We start from the raw sequence: 24,772 nt of genomic DNA on the forward strand, positions 1-24,772 counted from the left end.
TGATATCCTTTCCATTTTTATTATCATTTCGTTTTCAAATCACATTTGAGCTGAAAGCCAGGACGCTACAGGACCTTGTAGACGATGGTTATCCCGTTCTTGCCTGGGTAGTAGTTTGGAAAGACCTCCCGGCTGACTCGCTCCCAGAGCCCCTTGTCCTGCAGGCGGGCTCCAGCTTATCCTTGTAATCCTCGTAATGGTGCAACCACTCCTCGCGGAACGTGATGACGATGTAGCCGCCTGGAAATGAGAAAATGGACGATTAGGGTTTTTGTCACTTCGCATTACGGGGGTTTGGGGCTATTCATTTTACATGTTACAAACACAAGCACGCAGAAGCGCCCGAAACAATACCTCCATCCTTCATGGAGGTAACAACGAAATACACCACCCCCTACGTTTCTATAATCATTGTTAGTCCACTTGCAGTGTAGAGAATTGAACTCCCATACTCATTCTCCCAAGTGCTAAAGCCCCCGTCACAAATAAGAAATTCAGCTCGGTGGACGTGTTGGCGAGCTTCAAATGTGCATTTTCGGACGAAGTACGGGCGACGTTCTGTCGATTATGCGGACTTCGGGCGATTTTCAGAAATCAAAGTTGATCCAACTATTGGCCTTTTACCAGGTTAGTCGATTCTGACTTTGTCCATGTCCAAGAGATAGTACCATCTTATGGGGGATTTTTAGTGTTTGACGGACGTCACCCGAGATTTTCATTGGCAAATACGGTCGACGCTTCGGCGATTTTGACATTCGGCGAGCTACGGGCGATCTACAAGTTCGGCCGACGCTCGCATGAATTGTGACGCCGGCTTAAGCAGACGAAACGGTGCCATATTCTATGTGTATGATACCCGGCGGAGGTTTTGAACCAATAGTAGTAGTAGTAGCCCACTGTGTTCTGCTGCTGCAGTGGTCAGAACACCATGCAGCCGCAATCAGAACGAACCAATGTAGGGCAAATACTCTACCCCTAAATCATTGCACCGGTTTGACATTAGATGAGGCTTATCTGAAATCTAGACCTGCAGCTCACCTGGTTTGACGACCCGTATGAGCTCAGGTAAACAGTCTTCCTTCAGGTGACCCGCGGCGAACCCAGAACAGCAGGCAATGGCGTCATATGTGTCTATGAAAGGAACAGTTGTTTTTCAGTTAGAATATACGGTTTAATCTAAACCTATGTATTCCAGAAGTTTGGAATCTGTGAGAGATTCATATTATCTCTCCGTGTATATGCCGTTTGTAGGTACGTACTAAGACCTGTCTAGTTTTTTTTAGTTTAAAAAAGGAAAGCTTATCAGGTGTTCCTTTTGCCAGTTTTCAAGATTTCGGATTTGATTCGTTTTGTTGGTTGTTACACATTGTGAAATACGACAAATACTGTTTTCGATGTCCAGGGGGTTCGGTCCAACAAAGTCACAGATGAGTCGGCGGTAGATCTGCTTCCTCTCGGCAAGGTCCAGCATTCCCTGACTCCCGTCCACCGCGTCTATGTTGGTAAATCCCTTCTTCACCAGCTAAGGAATAATCAATCAATCGATCGAATTAATAGAATGGCTGCAAGAGATAGCCTCCGTTGCAGGCTCTGAACCGGCTTTTTGGGGGGCTAAATAATGCACTTTTTGCAGCCAACCCGTAACTATCAGCCAACCCTGTAACTATCAGCCGGCTAGGGTAAGCTACACCGCAAATACCATTATTACTTCACGGAAGATTGTGTCCTACGGACTCTTGTTTCAATTGGGACCTAAGCATTACACAGCTACAGAGCCTGAATTGTCCTCTTGCCGCATGGTGAAATAATATCGATGTGAGTAGCTTGGTAAGTTATTGATAAGCTTAGTTCTTTCTACACAGCCGCAGTCAACGCCTTCACGGACGTCTTGGCTGCTTTCATCGGAGTGTACAGCGGTCCACCCTCAATAAATCAGGACCCCTATCGCTCCACGTTACATCGCTCGCGAAAGGGGCTCTGATAAACACCGCCGCCAGACACGGTTCTGGTGACGTCACCTGCTTCCCCTCATCGGAAGCAAACGCGCAAAGAACGCTGGGAAGCTATCAACCAATCAGGTTACGGGTGATTATAACATCGTTGCTTCGGTTACCCAAAACAAATGGCAGCCGATAGTTTTGCTTCAGCTGTGGAATACTTGTTTGGATTAGAGCGGCTTTGTCAGCATCAGCAGTCCACCCTACAGACACTGCTTGATGACAGGGACATATTTCTAAGTGTAAGGACAGGCGGAGGGAAGAGCCTCTGTTATATGGGCTTTCCAGCGGCAGCGAATGCCGAGCAAGCCCACCGACCTTGTCCGCGACTTCCGTCTGGAGATGAGTTCGTCAGTCCGCTCATTGCCAAATAAGGTCAGCTCATTAATTATTCATGAGCAATTGTCGGCGACGTCGCCAGAACCATGTCTGATGGCGGTGGTTATCAGGGCCCCTTTCGCGAGCGATGTAACGTGGAGCGATGGGGGTCCTGATTTAATGAGGGTGACAGCTTTCAAGACATCATCCTTCTTACCGCTGTAACGCCACCATGCGGCAAGGAGTAGCATACATGTACCTCATTATGCCCTGATGAAAAAATTGACTGTGGTAGCGCGCGTTGAAAAGCACTTTACTTTGACATCCACTGAGACATGAAAAAATGCCATCTGAACATCATATATCAAGCATGGTCTAGACAAGAAGTGTTTCTGAGAAAGGGGCTTAGACGATCATGCCCAGCTGGGGCTAACCGTGAACCAGATTATCACTTGAACCACCTAACCTCTTCCGCGCACAGTCCAGTTCCGGCCGCCACGTCAAGAATACGGACCTCCTTGCGGTTTGAGCCGCCCATGGTTTTCTCCATAGCGTCGGCGCACACTCTGGGAGCAGTACACTTCAGCTGCGTCATTAACTCCTGTTGAGAGAGACGGCATAAATTAGTCTCCAAGCAGGTTTCAAGCAGTCCAAACTGTCGGTTTCGAAGATTAAGATCGCAAGGATTCCTGATGACTACACCGCTTCTCTTACAGCCAGGATTCTCCAATTTTGGGGCGGTTAAACTTAACGATCTTCACCACCATCTGGTTTAGGATAGATATCTAAAGCATGATTCTAGGAGCCGTGATGTCACAATGTATCTATGGCGAGAGTTCCGTTTTGTAAACATATGTTTTGGTGGTGCACTCAACTAAACGTATTGTATCAACTACATGTATTTATAAAACGTTTTGACATAACTTGAGTTTGACTGGCACGAGCTAGATCTACTGTACTTATTTGTTCGCTTGAGGTAAATTGTAGTTTTTCCAATGTCAATGAGAAGTCCAAAGCAGAGGTCCCGTTTGTGAGAAGGGTCGCGCGTCAGCTGACTACGTTGAAGAACCCAAATCAATTTTCGAGAAAAATCGGGGTCTACCCGGTGCTAATATGTTGGTGGATCATGTCTATCAGTCCTGACTGAACAGCTGACGTCATTCATCAGTAACAAGGGTGAACCAAACAGCAATACAAGTGGTTCTGAAACAGGTTAATTCTTCCATCGAATGAGTTGAAATTTGGCAAAGGAACATTATGATCTTGAGACTAAAATAGCTTAATTGATTGTCATGATCCACTGAGTTTATTTCAAGTTGACCACCCCATTGAAAGTCCATCGAAGCACATAGTCCTACAAGGGGGTCCATCTAGAACCATTTCCTGAACCACTTAAAACCATTGTAGGAGACTGAAACTGTATAAAAATGCATATCTCTATCTGCTTATTGTCACTTCTGAAATCCAGAATTTTCTTTGCTGGTACGTAGGAAGTTATGAGTTGAATTTATACGGTCATCAGGGTCCTGATTATGCGTTCTGTTAATGACTTTCAATGGGGTGTCAAATTTAATAATTCAAGGTTTCTATAGACCACTTTTTGATAAGGTAAAAGAAACGAAACTTGTTCTAGTCGCTTAACACTTAATAACTGAGTCAAGTTTCGCTTGTCTTAGTAAATTGGAAAGAAGTCTACAAACCCTTGAATCAACACATCTCGTATTTGGCTTTGAATCCAACTGGCTCTAATCCTCCACCCCAGCAGCTTTTAAAGAGGAACTGTTAGGAGTTCATAAACCAGGCATGAAACTTATATAGATATTCATCATTATCAATTTCGTCTTCTTACAGTACTAGTGATTGTAAATAGGTCATAAGAAGTGGTGTTTCTGACAAGGGGGTGGTGATCTTGAAATCAATTCGGTGGCTCATGGAATCTGAACAACACATTAAATCTCAAGAAGATACGTTCCTTAACCTTTGACCCAAAGTTCAACTTATTCGGTTAAAAATGATCCTGTAGTAGAACCACTTGCATGTAATTTACTTTTTGAGCCCCAACCCGGCCCTGTCATATCAAGTACAGAACTGATTATCAAAATAAGCAGCATATGTGCCATATAATGTAAAGAGGGGGATGTTTGCGGTGGTGTTATGTTTATAGATTTCACGATGACCACTTCATTTACTCTTCAAGCAGAGGTTCGGTTCGACTGTTTCTTTACAAGTTTTTATGCGTTTTTTTCGGGCTTTATATTGTGTCCCGTTTTCTTTATGTCGCCATCATCAAACGCCTAAAACACATCGAAAATAGACGGAGCCGAACCTCTCAGGTTGGAGAATACTTTTCACCAAGAACTTTAAACCACCGCGAACATTCCCCTTTCACAGTAATTGAAACCCTTCATGATATAATCTCCAAGCAGATCTACACGGGGCGCGAAAATCGTAAATGCTAGCCAGAGAAGCTCCAGCCGGCCGGCTGGAGCTTTTCTGGCTGACTGGAGCTTCTCTGGCTAGCATTTACGATTTTCGCGCCCCGTGTAGATCTGCTTGGAGATTATTCATGATGGTGAACACTCCATTTTCTCCCTACCGTGAAATTAAATCCCCGCGAACATTTCGCCTTTTACAGTAATACGATCTCCGGTATATCTGTTTGTTTATTCATTTTTTGCTTGTTTCTATAGCTAGCACATCATTCAGGTACACACCTTTTCATAGTTCCCGGACCAGTTGTCGTAACATTTTGCCGTCTCTTCTGGGGTCGAGTTGGGGTCGTGGTGCGTGTCTAGGGATGTAGTCGTTTCTGCCAACATGTTTTCCGCTACAACAGACATGTTTGAACCTGAAGTCAAAGCTATGAAGTACATGAAATAGTTTGAGAACAAGATATAGCGAATCAAACAAATTGCACTGGGATTTAGCAATTCCAATATATCCTACGTAATGCCTAGGTCACAATTCCCAACCAGTTTAGCGGGAACGAAAAGTATGATGTAAAAGAAAAGAAAACACACAAAAATTGCGAAAATTGATAATGAGCACTGTTGCAAAATCTAATTAGTAACCATTCCAATACGTTCCTCTCAGACTTACCAATTATTGAACGTTGTTGGTAAATTCAATTTTTGTGTGGAATACGTTTATGTTTTGTGAAGATATACATCCAGGCATTATTTAGGCTACCAGCTGATCATGATCTTTAGAACTGATGCAGGCAGATTGCGATATGTACAGAAACAACAGATATGAGAGATAAAGACTTTTTCAGAGAGAAATACAAAAAATAGAAACTCTACACTGCGAGTGATGATTCAATTCTTTTATTCTTTTAGAATCTTATTTTGAAAGACGTATTATCTACAAAGGGCGATCGCGGCTGTCCATCAATACATTGCACTTCAACAGATTTTAAAAAAAGGTGACTGGACCGTTGTTAGTTCTTCTACATTTCTATGTTTTAAACTAAGTTTTAGATTTCTATGTTTTAATGTAACTAATGCACAAGCGTTTCAAGAGCAGTCTGACGCACACGGGTCGGGTACTTTAGAATGAACTTCCAACACAACAAAGAGAAGTTATTGCCTATTGACTGTTAGAAATGGACTTTAGGACTAGAGTTAGGACTGGTACTGAGTTTTTAAATTGTATATTCTTGTGATCCTTGTGTATTATGTCATGCATCTGAATATGTGTTATATACATATATGCAATTCTGTCATAAGATACAAATTGTCTGGAGAAGTCCGGTAGGCACAAAATATCTGGATGTGAATACACATAACTGCATTGAACAATTTATCAGAGAAGGGAAGAAACAAACCAGTTATAACGAGGAGGGGGTGATGTTAGAAGATCTCATACCTCCGTGAAATATTTAGACCTTTCCTCATGTCTTGTTTAATTGTACCTCATTTCATCTGAAAATAAGGTTTTGATTAACACTTTTTGACGCTGTGAACGTATGTAGCATATAGAAAATAAAATACATAATTTAAAACCACAGACCAAATATAGTACCTCAACGAACAATGACTGTAGTAGCTTTTTCCATCGATCAAAGCCTACACTGTCACGCCCAGGCCGTCAGCCAAATGGGACCAAGACCCATCTCCCGTACGCCATGTGTGACTAAGCCATGTCATTTTGCAGCTGGTATACTGTACTTCTTGGCCATTCAAGGTAACATCTTGGTATGTAGCTAATAAGTTATTGTTAATGCCCCACCCCCACCCAAAAGTTATTAGCCCGTCTGTATGTCTATAAGAGTGTATGTGTCTGCATATATGATTATCTGTCACAATGTGAAAGCAAGTTGAAGCGAGGCCGCAGTTCATTACCAGCTATGCCTCACTGAGCTTCACACTCCAGATACTACGAATAAGAGAATACTAGATGTCATGGGAACAGTTAATCGACGATCGTGTGCGCTCACACCAGCCTCTCTGCATCGACATTTTAACTGCTTAATCACAAAAGCTCTAACATACACAAGAAACGCTGTTTTAACTCAGACTTATCTATTCAACGTCGAGTATTCTAGATTTGAGTTCAGATAAACAACTAAGAACAAATTACGATTAGAGAAGGGACTGAAAACCCGCCCGACGAGACAGCCGATTACAATTAGGTTAATGTTGACAATATACAGTTCGTCCTTGGTTCGACCAATGGGTAAGCTAAATTCTTTATCTCCCGCCATTGTACTCCCGCGCATGCTGGCGTGAACGTGATCAAATTTAATATGAAAATAAGGTTTTGATTGACACTTGTCGTGACCGCATGGTGAACGTTAGTAGCATATGGAGAATACATCATTGCGAAATAACAGACCAAATATAGTACCTCAATGTACAATTACTGTAGCAGCTTTTTCCATTGACCAAAGGACCTGTCCAGTCCAGGCCGTCAGCCGAATATGACAAAGACCCATCTCCCGTCTGCCATACGTGACTTACTTAGACTTAGACTTAGATCCTCCCCCTCAAAGAGGGCCTGTATGGGGGGTCCCGACAACGCTCTACGCTAAATTCGGACGGCCAACTACGTATTACGCTAAATTCAGGACGCCTCTCTACGCTCTACGCTAAATTCTGAAGCTTCCCAATGTATTATGCAGGACTGAAATACGGCCTAACTGTACTTCGTCGTGGTGACACAAAGGTACGATGTAGTTCTCTTCAACTACAACGTGCTTTTGGACGGAGTATGACATGTCTGAAATACGGCGTGGCAAAATCCGCAGACCTGGTGAGAGGGCACCTGGGGACCTGCTTAAGAGCAAGAGATTTGTGGAAATTGGTTGGTCAAGAGCAACCTTTATAGAAAGTAGCTAAAGATAAAATCGTTTCAGTAGTTTCTTTCAAGATCCTTTGTTCTTTAAAAAGCGTAAATATATGGCCTACTATGAGGGCCGTCATTCCACTTATAACATGTCCTGCTACTGGAGAGAACTGTAGCTAGAGAAAAAACAAACTTTTATGCAATTGAAGCAGGATCTGAATCTAAATCGGTCAAGCGATATAAACGCCATTTGGCGAAACACACCCTGACACCCTGAAACATGGTATAAATTGTCAAAATTAGGGGGAATATTAAGTTCGCGCTGAAAGGTCACCGCAAAAACCGCGAACATAAAACCACCGTGAACATTTCTATATTTTGCAGTATTTGGGTCACCCTGATACCTGCATCAAAACGATATGATTTACCGCTCCGGCTGTCCATTACTGAGAAATTGGCCGTCCAACGCCCGAGGCAAATGCTGACATGTGGGCCACCGTATATGGTTACCAGAGGTAATGATAGCTGGAGCTACTATTATGTCCCATGTGGATGAATACAACCTAAATTTCTCCATTTTCAGATGAAATGTACCACCAAGATAAGCATCTTTCGTTTTAAAACGTGGGAATTGATTGGTCAAGGGTAACCTTTATAGATAGTGACTAAAACATAACTTGTTAAGTCCCGGCTGATGGCCGATAGATAAATAGATAGATAGAAAACATAACACCGTTTCAGTAGTTTCTTTCAAGATCCTTAGCGTACATGTCTGGCCTCCCGTGGGGGCCGTCCTTCTACTTATAAAATGTCCTGCTTCTGGAGAAAACAATGTAGCTAGAAAAAATTGAAACATTTGAAGCAGAATCTGAATTTAAATGGGTCACGCGGTATAAGCACCATTCGGCGTAAAATACCAGGACTGAAAATGGTAGAAATTGTCCAAGAAAAGGGGGAATATTTCATCAGAGCATGTGGAGAGCCATTGTAGTACAGCTTTGGTTACAAATGACAAATCTGTCCAACCCTTGTCAAATTATTCAACCTTTTTTAGCAACTTACGGAAGCGAGAATAGACAACAATTCTTCCGCATCAAATCTTTGAAAAACTTTTCATCCTGTCCATCGTCGATTAATGAAAGAACAACAAAAAATCTCAGAACCTACTTCTTTCCTGTTGAAGAGGAACAGAAGTTGTCGACACGGGCGGACCTCAGGATGTTTCAGCAGCGTTCTGGTCTTTGTTCAGGATTAATAGCGGAGGGGAAAGAATGCAGTCCTTCCAGTCAGCAAGATCAAGAGAACTACATTTATGCCCATTGGCTCCGGGGCATTATATGTTGTATGATAACTTCTATCAACAACTTTATTCTTGAAGAAGGTTCAATTCATACATTAACTGATCACCTTTACTACATGTTGGTCTGCAGCTAGCTATCTACTACCATTATCATCATCATCCCTTGCTCTTAAGGAGTCCCCCCAGGCCGGTTTCCATTTTTAGCCAAGTGGCTCTTCCGCGCACCAGCAAAAGTGTCAAACTTCTAAAAACAAGATTTTGGGAACGAGTTCGGAGGATTGTTCCATTGTATAAAAGGGGGGGATAGCAAAACAAAACAGACTGCGCACTCGTTTGTGACTTAGAGCAAGGTTAGAAAAGTTTGACAACGCTTTACGCACAATTCATCAAGTACGTTTTACGCTAAATTCCGGGTAGCTACTACGTATTACGTAGAATTAAAGTGGTCAATAACGTTCAACGTAAAATACGCAGATTACGCTCTACGTTGAATTGGAGTGGTCGGCAACGCTCTACGTAAAATTAAAACGGCTCATTACGCTCTACGTATAAGGGCATGCAGCCCCCCCTCAAAGGTTACTACCGCATCGATCTGTAGGTCTATTTAAGAGTGTATGTATCTGCATATATGATTATCTGTCACAATGTAAAAGCAGGTTGAAACGAATCCACAGTACATCACCAGAACCACATGGTCACTTTTACCAATGGGATGTCTTGTTTAATGTCCTCGATCATACTGTCCTCGTTTGTAAAGACTAGGTCAAGTGTATTGCTCTCCTGATTGACCCTATGCCTTGTAGGGAATGAAACGTGTTGGAGTAGATAGGAGTTCCCAACTGATGTCGGACTTAGTTGATCCATCTCCATTCCTCCATTGTCTTTTGGGGTAATTAAAGTCTCCCAAACATAGAAAGTGTGTGTACTTCGATGTAGAGCATTTAGTAATGATGGTGTTCAAGTTCTCGTTGTTCTTCGGGGTAGAATTGGGGCTTCTATAGATTGCTAGGATCAGGAGTCTGTCTTGTCTTTGGAGTTTGATCTCCACCATTACAGCTTCCGATGCCAGTTCGACTATGTTTATGTCCGGTACACATGAGTCGAATTCGTCCCTCACATAGACGGCCAACGCTCGAAGAGGGACAGCACGGGGAAGTAGTGAGTACGAATTACACAACATTTTCGCCGCCGATTACGATAAATTCTCAGAGCTGATTACGAATTATGTTAAATCATGAGGCTTCACAACAGGCTACAAGACTTATCACAAGATTCAACTATCTAGTTCTGCGTCAAAACTGTTGATGTTATGTTGAATACCTACTTTTGCAGACACCTCCATGAGAGGGGCCTGCATGGGGGCGTCTCGAGAACGCTCAACGCTAAATTCCGGAGCTACATATGACGCTAAATTCAGTCAGCCTCTCTAAGCCCTACTCTAAATTCTGAGTCAAAACTCACATGTACACCAACTCTTAGCTTGAGTCAAAGCTGGTGATATTTAGCACCTTGGAGATGACTTGAAAAGCACATTAATCTAATTCTTTGCATTAAACGCATGAGTGATAATGACGAAGTCTAGACTAGCGTGAGGTCACACGCAATGACATCTGTATCAAATGGAGTCTTACCTGTTTTTGTTTACTAAAATGAAGAGGCACTATTGAACTACGAACTTTCACAACTGTCATGCGAGGCCACATTTGAGCCCGATAAACACCAAAGCTTGCTTATGAATGAAGATCTTTAATGGTGGAATTATGTTCTTTAGAAATTGATAATGTGACAAGGGACCTATGCTATCACATACGTTGAAGTTCTCCCAACTACACTCAACGTTTTTTAAAGGAAGTACGGTCTCATTGTACCATGTCATAGCTCTACCAAGGACAACATGGTAACCTGGCGTACGCTCTTTTATATATATATTTATAAATTTCTATGTCGCAATGCAAACATGCCTCAAAGATCTAGAATCTGTACGGTAAATGTATTCCCACCTGTGAGGCACAAATCGGACGACAATGTTAGAGATATCTTAGTGATGATCCGCCACGGTATTACTCTTGCATGAAATGAAGCAGAACCTGTCTGGTCGCTCTGGAGCTTATTGTGAGTCACCTCTGACAAGAGATTGACACGCAAACACGATAATGAGACATAGTAAACCTAGAGTTCGGTTTGTTTCGGTGGTAACTATTATATCCGGTGCCACCTCTTCTATGACTGTAAGGTACTCGCCCTTTTTGTTTGTCAAACAATCAATGTTGGTGTAAATCACCTTGAGACTGGTTTGATGTTTGTGTGCATTGCTCTTGTTCCCCTTGCAGTTTTCCTCAGCTGGGTCTCTTGAGTGTGGGCCTGTTGGTCCTTGCTCATTTTCCTGATTTGAAAGTTCCATGGAGGGCCTCGAGCTCTCACTCTGAACTTCCAAAGGCCCTCCGTTTTTTCTAGTTCTCTTGCTTCTGCCACCTTTTGATTTAGAAACTCTCTCTCTTCTTTAGTCAAATCCTCGCATACACTGATGTTTTTGAACTCTTCATCTGCGTTCTTTAGTCTTTTGAGTCTAACCAGGACTTTCCTCTTGTCATCCTTGTTCTGTAAAATTATTTTGAGTGGTCTAGGTGTCATGTCGTCCCTCTTCTTTCCCAGTCTTACTGCAGCTTTGATGTCAATCCTCCTAAGTTCTAGGGGTTCTGCAAAGAGACGTTCAGCATACGTTTTGTCCAGGTTAGCTCTCTCTTGTGAGTCAGGTTTTGTAGGTTCAGGGCCTCGATGGATAATCAAGTTCTGTTCCCGGTTTTCTCTGTCCCTCTCTTCGATTTTCTGCTCCACCATAGCCTTCTTTACAATTACCTCTACTTGGCCTGGCCCCTTGTCAGCTTTATCCTGTATCTTCTCGTCTGCCTTAGTTGACATTTTCTCTTCGATTTTATCAAGTCTGTTTAAGATGTTTTCCAAATTGTCAATCCTGGAATGTGGTTGTTCCCTTCCCTTTTTCAAGAACTTCCGAAAATCTATCTTGCACTCATTGCAGAACCAACACACATCATCACGCTGTAGATTATTTAAGGCCTCTTGCTGCCCAAATGCTGTACAGGTCAAACAGAAATGTTTATCGCAACCATCACAGGTAAGAGCCTGACACCCCTCATTATCATCTAAGGTCTTGTTGCACACCTCACAGCTCCATATCTCAATGTGCGCCTGCATACTTAGTTCTTTAGTACACGGAGTATTTGTGCTTCTTGCATTGGCCCCCTTCTTTTTAACCTTTCCTTTCTTGTCGCTATCCTCCATACTACTTGTTGTGGTGCCGTCTAGTGTTGGCCTAACTGATGACAAAAATACTGTCCTTGCCTCTCCGAAAACTGAATACAAGTCTGTGATTAACCTCCTTGGTAATTATGGACAATACTTGCGGTTATTCGTACTGATTCGTCCTGAGTTTTCTTCTGTGCTTTCCCCCTTGCTTGCTTCAGTACTCGTTCAAGCTTTCCTCTTCTTCTGGGCTTTCCCCCCTTGCTTACTTCAGCACTCATTCAAGCTTTCCTCTTCTTCTGGGCTCCCCCCCCCCCTTACTGCTTACTACCTAGTCCCTTGACCTCCGGGTCGTTGGGGGGACAAGGTAGCAGTGAAGATGGAGATCTGTCTCCAGGCTCGTCTGTTTCTTGCAGCAGCCAGCCTTTCAGACAGGCTAAGGGACGTCCACTCTGCGATGTTTTCCTGCCAAGATTTCCTCTGTCGTACCCTACGGCGACCTCCTTCCAGGGTGCCCTGCAGTATGGTCTTAGCCAGGTTGTCGTGGCGTGTCACGTGGCCGAACCACTGAAGCTTACGTCTCTTGACCGTTGCTAGCAGTGGTTCCTGTGGGCCAACGATGTTGCGTACAACTTGCCGTACATACTCATTAGTCTTGTGTTCATGGTATGTGATGTGTAGCAGTCTGCATGTCCGGTACACATGAGTCGAATTCGTCCCTCACATAGACGGCCACCCCTCGAAGAGGGACAGCACGGGGGAGTAGTGATTACGAATGACACAACATTTTCACCGCCCATTACGAATTACGTTAAATTCTCTGAGCTGATTACGAATTATGTTAAATCATGAGGCTTCCCAACAGGCTTCAAGACTTTACACAAGATTCAACTATCTAGTTCTGCGTCAAAACTGTTGATGTTATGTTGAATACCTACTTTTGCAGACACCTCCCTGAGAGGGGCCTGCATGGGGGCGTCTCGAGAACGCTCAACGCTAGATTCTGGAGCTACATATGACGATAGATTCAATCAGCCTCTCTACGCCCTACTCTAAATTCTGAGTCAAAACTCACACACCTAGCGGCTGAACTCTTAGCTTGCGTCAACACATATACTGGTGATATGTAGCATATTGGAGATGATTTGAAAAGCACCTTAATCTAATTCTTTGCATTAAACGCATGAGTGATAATAACGAAGTCTAGACTAGCGTGAGGTCACACGCAATGACATCTGTATCAAATGGAGTCTAACCTGTTTTTTATTTATAATGAAGAGGCACTATTGAACTACGAACTTCCACACCTGTCATGCGAGGCCACATTTGAGCCCGATAAACACCAAAGCTTGCTTATGAATGAAGATCTTTGATGGTGGAATTATGTTCTTTAGAACTTGATAATGTATCAAGGGACCTATGCTATCACATACGTTGAAGTTCTCCCAACTACACTCCAACGTATTTAAAGGAAGTACGGTCTCATTGTACCATGTCATAGCTCTACCAAGGACAACATGGTAACCTGGCGTACGCTCTTTTATATATATACTTATAAATTTCTATGTCGCAATGCAAACATTCCTCAAAGATCTAGAATTTGTACGGTGAATGTATTCCCACCTGTGAGGCACAAATCGGAAGACAATGTTAGAGATATCTTAGTGATGATCCGCCACGGTATTACTCTTGCATGAAATGAATCAAAACCTGTCTGGTCGCTCTGGAGCTTATTGTTGGTCACCTCTGACAAGAGAGTGACACGCAGACATGATAATGAGAGGCGCTCGCTTGTGGATTGGACCATTTTAAAATCAGCCTATGCTTTACTAGCAATTTATGGATTACGCTTTACGCTTTGCATAAAGGTAACTGTTACGGTTTACGTAGAAAGAAAGCGACCAATTACGTTTCACAGCTTATGTACTGATTACAAATTACGTTAATTTGGGGCGACTGCCTACGGATTACGAAGATGAAAAAGGCTGAATTACGCCTTACGAAAAAGGGCATGCAGGCCCTCCTCGAACCCCCTCCATAACTGCGTTCGTAAACAAACCGAGTCCCTCGATCGATCTGCAAGTCTGTCAAAGACATAGTAAACCTGGAGTTCTTGGGGTTTGTTTCGGTGGTAACTATTATATCCGGTGCCACCTCTTCTATGACTGTAAGGTACTCGCCCTTTTTGTTTGACAAACAATCAATGTTGGTGTAAATCACCTTGAGACTGGTTTGATGTTTGTGTGCATTGATCTTGTTCCCCTTGCAGTTTTCCTCAGCTGGGTCTCTTAAGTGTGGGCCTGTTGGTCCATGCTTATTTTCCTGATTTGAAAGTTCCATGGAGGGCCTCTCACTCTGAACTTCCAAAGGCCCCCGTGTCCTGTTTTTTTCTAGTTTCTTGCTTCTGCTACCTTTTGTTTTAGCAACTCTCTCTCTTCTTTAGTCAAATCCTCGCATACACAGATGTTTTTGAACTCTTCATCTGCGTTCTTTAGTCTTTTGAGTCTAACCAGGACTTTCCTCTTGTCATCCTTGTTCTGTAAAATTATTTTGAGTGGTCTAGGTGTCATGTCGTCCCCTTCTTTCCCAGTCTTACTGCAGCTTTGATGTCAATCCTCCCAAGTTCTAGTGGTTCTGGAAAGAGACGTTCAGCATACATTTTGTCCTTGTTAGCTCTCACTTGTGATACTCGAAGGATAATCAGGTTCTGTTTCCAGTTTTTTCTAGCTGTCCCTCTCTTCGATTTTCTGCTCCACCATAGCCTTCTTTACAATTACCTCTACTTGGCCTGGCCCCCTGTCAGCTTTATCCTGTATGTTGGTTGACATTTTCTCTTCGTTTTTATCAAGTCTGTTTAAGATGTTTCCCAAAATGTCATTCCTGGAATATGGTTGTTCCCTTCCCCTTTTCAAGAACTTCCGGAAATCTATCTTGCACTCATTGCAGAACCAACACACATAATCGCGCTGTAGCTTATTTAAGGCCTTGAATTCTTGCTGCCCAAAAGCTGTACAGGTCAAACAGAAATGTTTATCGCAACCATCACAGGTAAGAGCCTGACACCCCTCATTATCATCTAAGGTCTTGTTGCATACCTCAGTTCCATATCTCAATGTGCGCCTGCATACTTGGTTCTTTGGTACACGGAGTATTTGTGCTTCTTGAATTGGCCCCCTTCTTTTTAACCTTTCCTCTTGTCTCTATCCTCCATACTACTTGTTGTGGTGCCGTTGGCCTAACTGATGACAAAAATACTGTCTTTGCCTCTCCGAAAACAAGTCTGTGATTAACCTCCTTGGTAATTATGGACAATACTTGCGGTTATTCGTCCTGATTTGTCCTGAGTTTTCTTCTGGGGTTTCCCCCCTTGCTTGCTTCAGAACTCGTTCAAGCTTCCCTCTTCTTCTGAGGTTTCCAACCTTGCTTGCTTCAGTACTCCTTCAAGTTTTCCTCTGCTTCTCCTGGACTCTACTCTCTCTTTTTCCGTCTTAGCTTTCCTGCCAGAGAATCTGTACTAGTAGGGCCCGAATGTTTCCACGCTGTTTCCTGTCGGTGAGCAGTTCACGAGGTCCCACCGTCGTTTCTATCACCGCCGCAACCTTCCTCGTTGGAAAATCGGGTAAATGTTTCTCAAGAACAAGTCAGAAAGGCCGGGTTCTAAAAGTGGCGAGAGGATCCAATGTGGCGCCTACACGTGCGCCCCCCTCCCACTAGTCTAAAAACTCACAAATTTTGTCTAAAAAGAGCAATTTTCACTAAAACAATCAGTACAAAAGTCTTCCTAAGCTGTTCACGCTATCTTGCAGGATAAAAAAAATACCAACTGACAACATTAAATTCTAAAAAGAATCGAAAATTTGCAATAAAATCAGGGAGCTATCTCGTAAGCACGTCCGTACAGTGGAGCATCATGGGACTCAGCCGTTTTAGTCCGGATTTTCAGGCCGAAACGTTGGGTTCCAACGGTTTACACGGGTCTGGCAGACACGGGACCTCTTTAGGGTCCTGAAAACGGTTATATAGATTCACAAAACTCCGCAGTTTCAAAAAATTCGTCCACAATACGTCTTTGTCTTTCACTCCGCCATGTTTGAAACTCTTAATCAACAATCGTGCGCGCTCACACCAGCCTCTCTGCATCTTAACCACGAAAGATTGACGTACACCTCTAACGTACACAAGAAAAGCTTTTCTAACTCAGACTTACCTATTCAACGTCGAGTCTCCGAGACTTGAGTGCAGATAAACAACCAAGAACAAGGCTCAGGCAGTTTAAGGCATGTGACAATTTCTTTCGAACCACTCAGTGACCGCAGGTAACCTTACTAGACCGTGACGTTTTCAGAATGGTCCAATGGTACAGTGTAACGTTATTTTGCAAAAATAGGAATTTACAATATATTTTTCATACTAACTACTTTTGGTAGGACTTATGGATAATGACCGTACAGTTAGTAATCAAGTATTTATCAAATATTGACATAAGTGATCAAGTATTTATTAAATATTGACATAAGTAGAGGCCATTAACAAAAAGAGACCCCCGTGGAAGTTGCAAAACGGTGCCGTCCGAACATGTTCCAGAGACTAGAGAAGGGATTAAAAACCCGTCCGACGAGACAGCCGATCACGTTCATGCCAACCAGAATGACGTGTCAACAATACACAGGTCGACCTTTGTTCGACTAATGGGGAAGCTTTTTTTTATCTCCCGCTATTAAGAATTTACGAGATGGGTAGTTTTGTAGACGAAAAATAAGGCAAATGCAATGGTGGTCGAGTCGCTTGGGTCGTAAAGAAATGTTCTCTCTCTTATACCCTCCAGTGTTTCAAGTGTCAACTATCTCGAAAAATATAATTATAGCTTTGAGTTGGGCTATCTATAGAGAGCTGTCTACTTCAGGGGTTAAAAATATCAATTAAGTTATGCTGAACGAGTAAACGAAATGTTCTTTCTCTTATGCCCTCAAGTGTTTTAACTTCAAGTATCAACTATTTTTCGAAAAATATCATTATAGCTTTGCGTTGGGTTATCTATATAGAGCTGTCCACTTTAGGGGTTGAAACTATCAATAAAGTTATGCTGAACAAGTGAACAACAACAACAACAACAGCAGAGAATTACTGACACGCCCACTTTTTCCGTCTTAATATTCCACCCAGACTTTCACTAGACCAGTTGGGCACTGGATCACCAGTTCGGTCTGTGGACTATTCGCCGGAACTATCCCCCTGTCTACTGCATATCGTCCCAGCCCAATACAAGCGTGTCCACACATGGTACCAAAGCCTTCGTTGTGCATGAAAAGCACGCCGATATCGGCGTCGCTCTCGTCTGGTTCAACCAGCAGGGCCCCGAACATGTCATCGTGGCCCCTCGGCTCCCACATCAACCTCTGCCGGAAAACATCGAGGTTGTCCCGAACGTACATTCGCTTCTCTAGAATGGTTTTCCCCTTGATTTTAGGGTATCCGTCGGTTATGATTCGCAGGGGCTCGCCACCCTTGTGCATCTCGACGGTCTTGATCACAAACGGAGGCGATTTGGGGCAAGAAAAAAATGCCACTTCTCTAGACACTGCCATGTTGGCGTTCAAAAAGGTCAAAGGTACATTTTACGAGGTAGTGGGTCTGCATACCTTTGTCATTGCCTTCAGGCGTAGCGACCGATCTTACTCATTCTACTTATTGAAAAGAATGGTTCAATCGTAGCGGCCGACCCACTCGAGTAACCGAGTAGGTTACAAGATTAAGACCCCAGGGCCCTGAATAAGAGGGTACATCCCAGTTTATTTCGGGTTTCGATTGGAGCTAGGCTGCATACACTCAAGTCTAGATAATGCCTTCATAATGCTTCCAAAATGTATGGTCCCTTCGTGTAGCTGCGGCTAATTGCCATGCAGATCTCTACGGGCCGGGGGCAAAATGGCATCAGCCTGCCAAAATTGTGCACCCATTTTGACCTGCTTGGAGATTAGCTGCGGTCGATTCGCAAAATAACAATACTTCATTATCTTCGCCGAGTACTTGTTTTCGGTTGAAAAATCTGTTGGTTGGGTCCATATGTATGTCAGGGGCATAACTCAAGAAAGCTTCAATGAATCTATTTGATTTTTGGTAGGTGTGTAGTGGTTGTGGAAAGAAAGGTCAAGTTCGAAAATGGTTTACCTTGCGGTTTTCAACAGTACTGTAGCGGACTTTGCATTTTTTTGTGTTTGTATGTGGGCAAAAAAAAAGTGACGAAAACGTTAATGGATCTTCATGATTTTTTGCAGGTGTGTAGATGTTGTAAAAACGGAGGTCAAGTTTAAAAATGGTTCCCCTGGCATTTTCCGTCCCTACTGCAGCGGGCTTTGTGTGGATGTGTATTTGTATGTCGCCAGCATAACTCTAGAAGCTGTTGATGGATCTGTATGATATTTAGTGGATGCGTAGGGTTTACAGAAAGGAAGGTCAAGTTCGACAACGGGCCTTCTAGCGGGTACCTAAGGCACTGCAGCGGAGCTTCAAAATTTCGGGGCATATTTTCTGAAAGTGCTATGGTCATGATTTTCGTGTGGTAGATAGTTCATACCACTGAAAGTAAGTTCTGTAAATTTGGGCCCCCTAGCGGCTTGTTTAGAACTGCAGTGGGTGTTTTTTTTTTGTCATGCTTAGTTAATATTCATGAGCACGCACATGTTATGGATGGTGTTACCAGAGTTTTTCGTCCATGCTTTGTTGCGCAATGATGACGGAGAGATCGAAATAATGGGTATGTTTTATGTTCGAAGTCATGTAGGTCTAATGTAGTTTTTTTGACATACAGTAAAAAAAAAATGACATATGACAACGTTGTATTATCAGTAAGATAGGTAGAACAATCCCCCATCCCAACCTTTGTAATAGTTAAGGCCGTCTGCAGGCATAAGAAGTAGCTCCAAGTATATAGACTTCCTCTTTGGACTCGGATGCTGAGCACTGAGCAACCTCTATGTCACCCTTCCACTAGCCCTTCCACATTAAAGAACTAGAAGGGCACCCCTAGTCTCAGACCGAGTCTCTTCAAGTTCAAGGCCAGGAACATAACAGACATGTTTTACTGTAACGAAATAAAGAGTTCAAGTTGTGCTTAAAGATCCAGCTTTGTCGTTGCTGTGTGATACAACTTCATGGAAAATAGGCTGGGACAGTCCATCCTCACTTCGGGACAATTGTAATTTATCCTCGGGACAATTCAGGGACAATAGGGAAAAAAAGTCAATTTCGAAGGCCTGATAAGCTGAAAATCATGGAAACTTTTGGTGCTGATGTGTCCACGGATCAGACTCACAAGCATCCCTCCCTACTTCTGTGAGAAATGCAGGAAATAACTATCGTATTCTAAGTACAACGGGGAAAAAAACTCCTGTCCGTCTCTGGCTAGAGCACAGTTCATCTGACCAATGTTTTGCTTGCAAGTAAGTCAGGATATAAGATAAGATATAATACTAATACAGCCTCCCAACACAACCAGACGACACTTGTAAGCTTAGCGACTCAGTGACCCATTGGTGGCAAAACAAATAGCCATAAGCATGTCATACTTGTAAGATTTGCATGTATGCTTATTTTCTATTAATTTTCATACATATTACAGGTTGGTAGGGTGATTTGAGCCTGTGGACTATGGATGCATCTACACCTATCTAATCGACACACCCGGCCCATTTGATTGAGAGGCGGAATACCTCCTTGTTAGCGGTCATATGAAGGAATGCCGGTACCATTCATCAAGGAAGGATACTATTACGAAGGCTAATGTTTACGCCATGTGTGTATTGCAAGCATCGGAATTATGGGAGGCCTGCAGCCATGTAGCTGTCATGCTATTCACCATAGCAAGATTCAACGAGTCAAGAAAATCGAGCAACATATCCACCAGCAACAAGCCTGTGTGAAAAGTACTACAATGAGAATGAATATTCATTTCAGGTCACATCCCAGAGGACTTCGATTCCACACCCTATACCTGGTGTAAAGACAAAGAAGAAGTGCATGCAGCGACGTTCCTCCACTCACTTCAAATAAAGCTGTTTGCAAAACTGCCTAGCTACAAGCCGATGTGGCTATTTACACATATCCGAGGCGATAAAGTTCGCAACAGAGAATGGTATCATCATGCTGGGCTTGCCCCCTCACGCTAATCATTTCTTTCAGCCAATGGATGCGAGGGGCTTCTAAAGCCCAAATTCACCGATGTTGTACAAAGTCTATATGTGTAACACGTGCAGATTTCTTTACATCAAAGTCATAGTTCCCGAGGATTTACAGCATTGTGCGAGACCAAGCGTTGACGATGGCCGTAGTCAAACGTGGTTTCAAGAACACCGCATCTTCCCAGTTAATCCATCCTCCATTGACGAAAAATGGCTACAAATGAATGATGCACTGGGAAATGTACATTCTGCTTCCTAATACACATGGTTTCTAACAAAATAAAACTTCTACTAATAACTACGTTATATATGTTTCAAAGTAAATTCCGTCTCGCTCGCTACGACTGCAGAAACAGAAGATATTTCTGATAAAAACTTGTTGCATTGTCCTATGCCAGTTATGGCGGGAAATAACCTGCCAATCATCCAAAAGTGGCATGCTGATTGAACCTTTCAAAAAAGGCATTTTGCCTTACACATATTTAGACATATATATATGATGTCTGGTGGAATTCTTCTATTCAAAGATACTGTGTTAATACTGACCTCAATGCAGATGTCATGACGTAAAATATACTAGCAATTTTCTGTAAAAGATTTCGTTCTACTAGGTTGGTTAGGTTGGTTATATTATTGGTTAGACTATGGCTGGCACTATGGGGTATGGCTATCTTGTTAAGATACCCGTGACCTCTGACACGTGACGTGTTGAACTCGTACCCAGTGTATGCATTGCACTATGCTTGGGAACGATTGTCACGTGATGGACAACAACATCAACATGGCTGCGCAACCGGCAACTTTTGCCGAGCCAGCCGGCAGTCTGTTTTACTGATGGATCAACGCTAGGAAATCCTGGTCCAACAGGATGTGGGGCAGCAATTTACTTAAAAGGAATGGACAGCACATCTGTATGCCTGAAGATGCCAGTTTCAAAACAATGAAACAATCACATAGGAGGGGATAAATTGGCAGCTGAGTTCGTAATGAACACAAAGCCAAAATGTAACAATCTTGTGTGACTGCAAGGCTGCGATCGCAGCTACAACACATGCATTACCCCCCAAGAATAACCATGACATCACTGTACAAACAAGGAAGACTCTGGCAGACTTAAAGAAGAACGGAAACACGATACAGATCATATGGTCACCAGGGCACATGGGGATAGCTCGTATTGAGGTAGCAGATGGATTAGCGAAGGAAGCTGCGAAAGAGAGCAGAACGAACGACAACATGGCAGATGCAGTAATGAGAAAGCAAGATATGTAACACTACCTTCAGGAGTTGGTTACCCCCAACCCGGTCGGAAATCCACGCTAGAAATCTAAAAGGTGCCCACCAACTTTGTATTCCAATGGCAAAAACAAACCGCTATAAAAACAGCCCCTAAAAACAGATCTCAAGAGCAAAGGAATGGAAACCTAAGAACAGCAAAGTAACTCAGAGAGCTACGGCTGCTCGCAGAAAAGAAGACACAGTGGAAAGAAATGAAGAAAGACTGAATGCAGCCATAGGCTGTTTCCACAACCTCCGAGCCGCAGAATACAGTGGATCATCATCATCAATACATGTACGCCTAAAATACGCAATTCAGCGTCCTCTGCTGCGCTGAGGACGCTGCCATGTATTTTAGAGATGAATGAACGAAGCAATAAACTTACTTACTATATATATATCTATATCAATCTATATCTATCTATCTATCTATATAGATAGATATGTATACAGCAAAAGATCAAAGACAATACATTACAGAGATGGTAGACAAGATATGATCTATCAGCCACTAGCACACAGTGCCATCAGGAAAAATAGGAACAGAGAGGGGAGAACCAGACGAACACGAAAGGTAACATACTGCTGAATCACATTCTGAGTGGTCACACAAGGTAGACTTGATTATTTATCCCTTCTATTTAGTACTGACTTGAATACATGCCTTAAATCTGGGATAAAGAAATTTCTGGGGATAGTGGTATTGTTACGGTCTTATACCATATTTTCGCCAGATAGTCACTATGTAATCTTCTTATGGTAAAAAGAAGGGATAAGACCTATGCCATCCCCTCTTTGCGCCAGATAGTCACTATGAAATCTCCTTTTGGTAAAAAGAAGGGATAAGACCTACGCCATCCCCTCTTTGCGCCAGATAGTCACTATGAAATCTCCTTTTGGTAAAAAGAAGGGATAAGACCTATGCCATCCCCTCTTTGCGCCAGATAGGTACTATGAAATCTCCTTTTGGTAAAAAGAAGGGATAAGACCTATGCCATCCCCTCTTTCCGCCAGATACTCACTATGAAATCTCCTTATGGTAAAAAGAAGGGATAAGACCTATGCCATCCCCTCTTTCCACCAGATAGTCACTATGAAATCTCCTTATGATAAAAAGAAGGGATAAGACCTATGCCATCCCCTCTTTGCGCCAGATAGGTACTATGAAATCTCATTTTGGTAAAAAGAAGGGATAAGACCTATGCCATCCCCTCCTTCCGCCAGATAGTCACTATGAAATCTCCTTATGGTAAAAAGAAGGGATAAGACCTATGCCATCCCCTCTTTGCGCCAAGTAGTCACTATGAAATCTCCTTTTGGTAAAAAGAAGGGATAAGACCTATGCCATCCCCTCTTTGCGCCAGATAAGCTGTATAAGAGTAAACCTGAACCAAAAACAGACTTCCTGATGGGAGTCTGCAATGCAGGCAATCTGTGTGTGCCTGCAGTTAAGTGATTTTAGATGACTAGTAATGCACCATAGTGATATAGCAATGTAGCTTTTTGTTTGTATGTATTGCATACCAGGCAAGCCACATCATGGTGTAATACAAGGTTTGTACTGAAGATACAGATACAGATTAGGTGCCCTCAAACCAGAGTGGACCCTCCTCTGTTTGATAAGTGTTGTCTGTTCTTTAACATGTGCAAGGTTAGACTCTGTTCCAACTTCGGATCTCCATTCAACATCCTATCAGGGGGACTAGACCCCAGCAGAAACTAGGTGCTCATTCACACCTAAGTTGAATGAAGAAAATTGATGTAAAGTGCCTTTCCTAAGAGCAAAACATTCATTTGGTATACACTCCTAGCAGAGGTAGCTTCTGAAAACAGTTAATATACAGCACTGTTTTTGTCATTGTCAACAACATGTTTTTATTTGTCATTCTCAAAGCCTGGTTCCAGAGTAGATCTGGAGGGATTTGTTGAAGGGGACTGGGAGGACTATTTGAAGAGGATGTCACGGAATGGGAAGTTTGGTGATCACATCACCTTACAAGCCCTTGCAAATACATTCCAGATGTCAATCCACATCAACAGCTCTTCAGTAGGTTTTTTTATGGTCACATATTTATTTGATAGATGCTCAGTTATGATAACATTTAATCATCATACCTTAAATGTGTTGTGCTGTGTCATACATATTGCATTGTCAGTGTTTAGAAAATTTGCTCGTACATGCTTTCATTACAAATTCATGACACTTTACTATGATTTTAGAAGTAACGCACAATTTATGGATTTATTGGTACATTTTCATATTTGATCTCTACAGACTCAGCGAGACAAGTACCTCCTTAAGATCAAGCCATCATGGATGGCTCCTTGGGGGCATGTTGCAGATCCCATCCTTCTGGGACACATCCCAGAGATACATTATGTCAGTCTGGGGATTGATGAGAAGGTGATGACATTCTGAATAAAACCTTACTATTAGAGATGACAAAAATTTCATTCAATACCACACAAGTGTGTACACAATTCAAACAAATGATCACATTCAAAAGGAGACACGCAAACAAGGTTTACATCATGAACATTGTGCGTAATAGTAGGTGTACCTGGAGATGCCAACTACACCAAAAATGTTTAATGGGTTGAGGAAAGAAGAGCTAGAGGTAATTAGGTGATATCACATTCCATTGTCCTCACAAATGTTAGCTCCCTATCATTATTCAATATAACTGAAATTTGAGATAAGATCTGTCACAATTGCAAACATACAGACATGTTTCTGTTACCAGTACAAGACAACTCGATTTGTGCGTACCGTGGGCAAGCCATATGCAAAGTGAACTTCCATACTCAGTGAATGACTGTTGAAAGCAATACCAAAAGTAGAAAAAAAGGATATGTTATTAAGAATGTCCTTGTATCATACCTATCATAACAATTGCCCAGTGGGTCGAGTCTGGAGAACAACACCAGGGCACATATGGGTGTCCCGCTGGCTGTGGTGCACCCATAAAACGCTTCATGGACCTGGGGTACTGTCTGCGTCTGCAAGTCAAGTCCCTAGAAGACAGACGTCAGTTAATAACATCACTTCCAGCAGGAGCGAGGGGAGGCTCTGCTCCTTTCAAGGTCTTGAATAAGGATCAGCTGATCCAAAACCTTGATGCCACAGGATATGACTATGACTTGGAGTGCAACAA

The 24,772-nt window shown here is 42.7% G+C and overlaps 2 protein-coding genes across 3 annotated transcripts; both read right to left on the minus strand.

Annotated features, from left to right (window-relative positions):
* Positions 1-3: 3 nt before the first annotated feature.
* Positions 4-16,504, minus strand: LOC136443304 (methyltransferase-like protein 27). 2 transcript variants are annotated; one of them, XM_066440490.1, is made up of 6 exons: positions 16,370-16,504; positions 5,030-5,142; positions 2,782-2,916; positions 1,387-1,522; positions 1,039-1,131; positions 4-240 (listed from the first exon to the last, which is right to left on the minus strand). In XM_066440490.1, the coding sequence occupies exons 2-6, from the start codon at positions 5,132-5,134 to the stop codon at positions 89-91; spliced, it is 621 nt and encodes a 206-aa protein (XP_066296587.1). In that variant the 5' UTR covers positions 5,135-5,142; positions 16,370-16,504; the 3' UTR covers positions 4-88. The 2 variants fall into 2 exon arrangements, with proteins under 2 accessions (XP_066296587.1, XP_066296588.1); XM_066440491.1 differs by having other exon boundaries at positions 5,030-5,139; positions 16,370-16,503.
* Positions 16,505-17,309: 805 nt separating this feature from the next.
* On the minus strand, positions 17,310-17,747 carry LOC136443008 (trans-L-3-hydroxyproline dehydratase-like). The gene has a single exon (XM_066440054.1). It carries the CDS (start codon positions 17,745-17,747, stop codon positions 17,310-17,312), a length of 438 nt encoding a protein of 145 aa, XP_066296151.1.
* Between the last annotated feature and the right edge of the window lie 7,025 nt (positions 17,748-24,772).

The sequence above is a fragment of the Branchiostoma lanceolatum genome, chromosome 10, assembly GCF_035083965.1.
Source record: "Branchiostoma lanceolatum isolate klBraLanc5 chromosome 10, klBraLanc5.hap2, whole genome shotgun sequence".
NCBI lineage: Eukaryota > Metazoa > Chordata > Leptocardii > Amphioxiformes > Branchiostomatidae > Branchiostoma > Branchiostoma lanceolatum.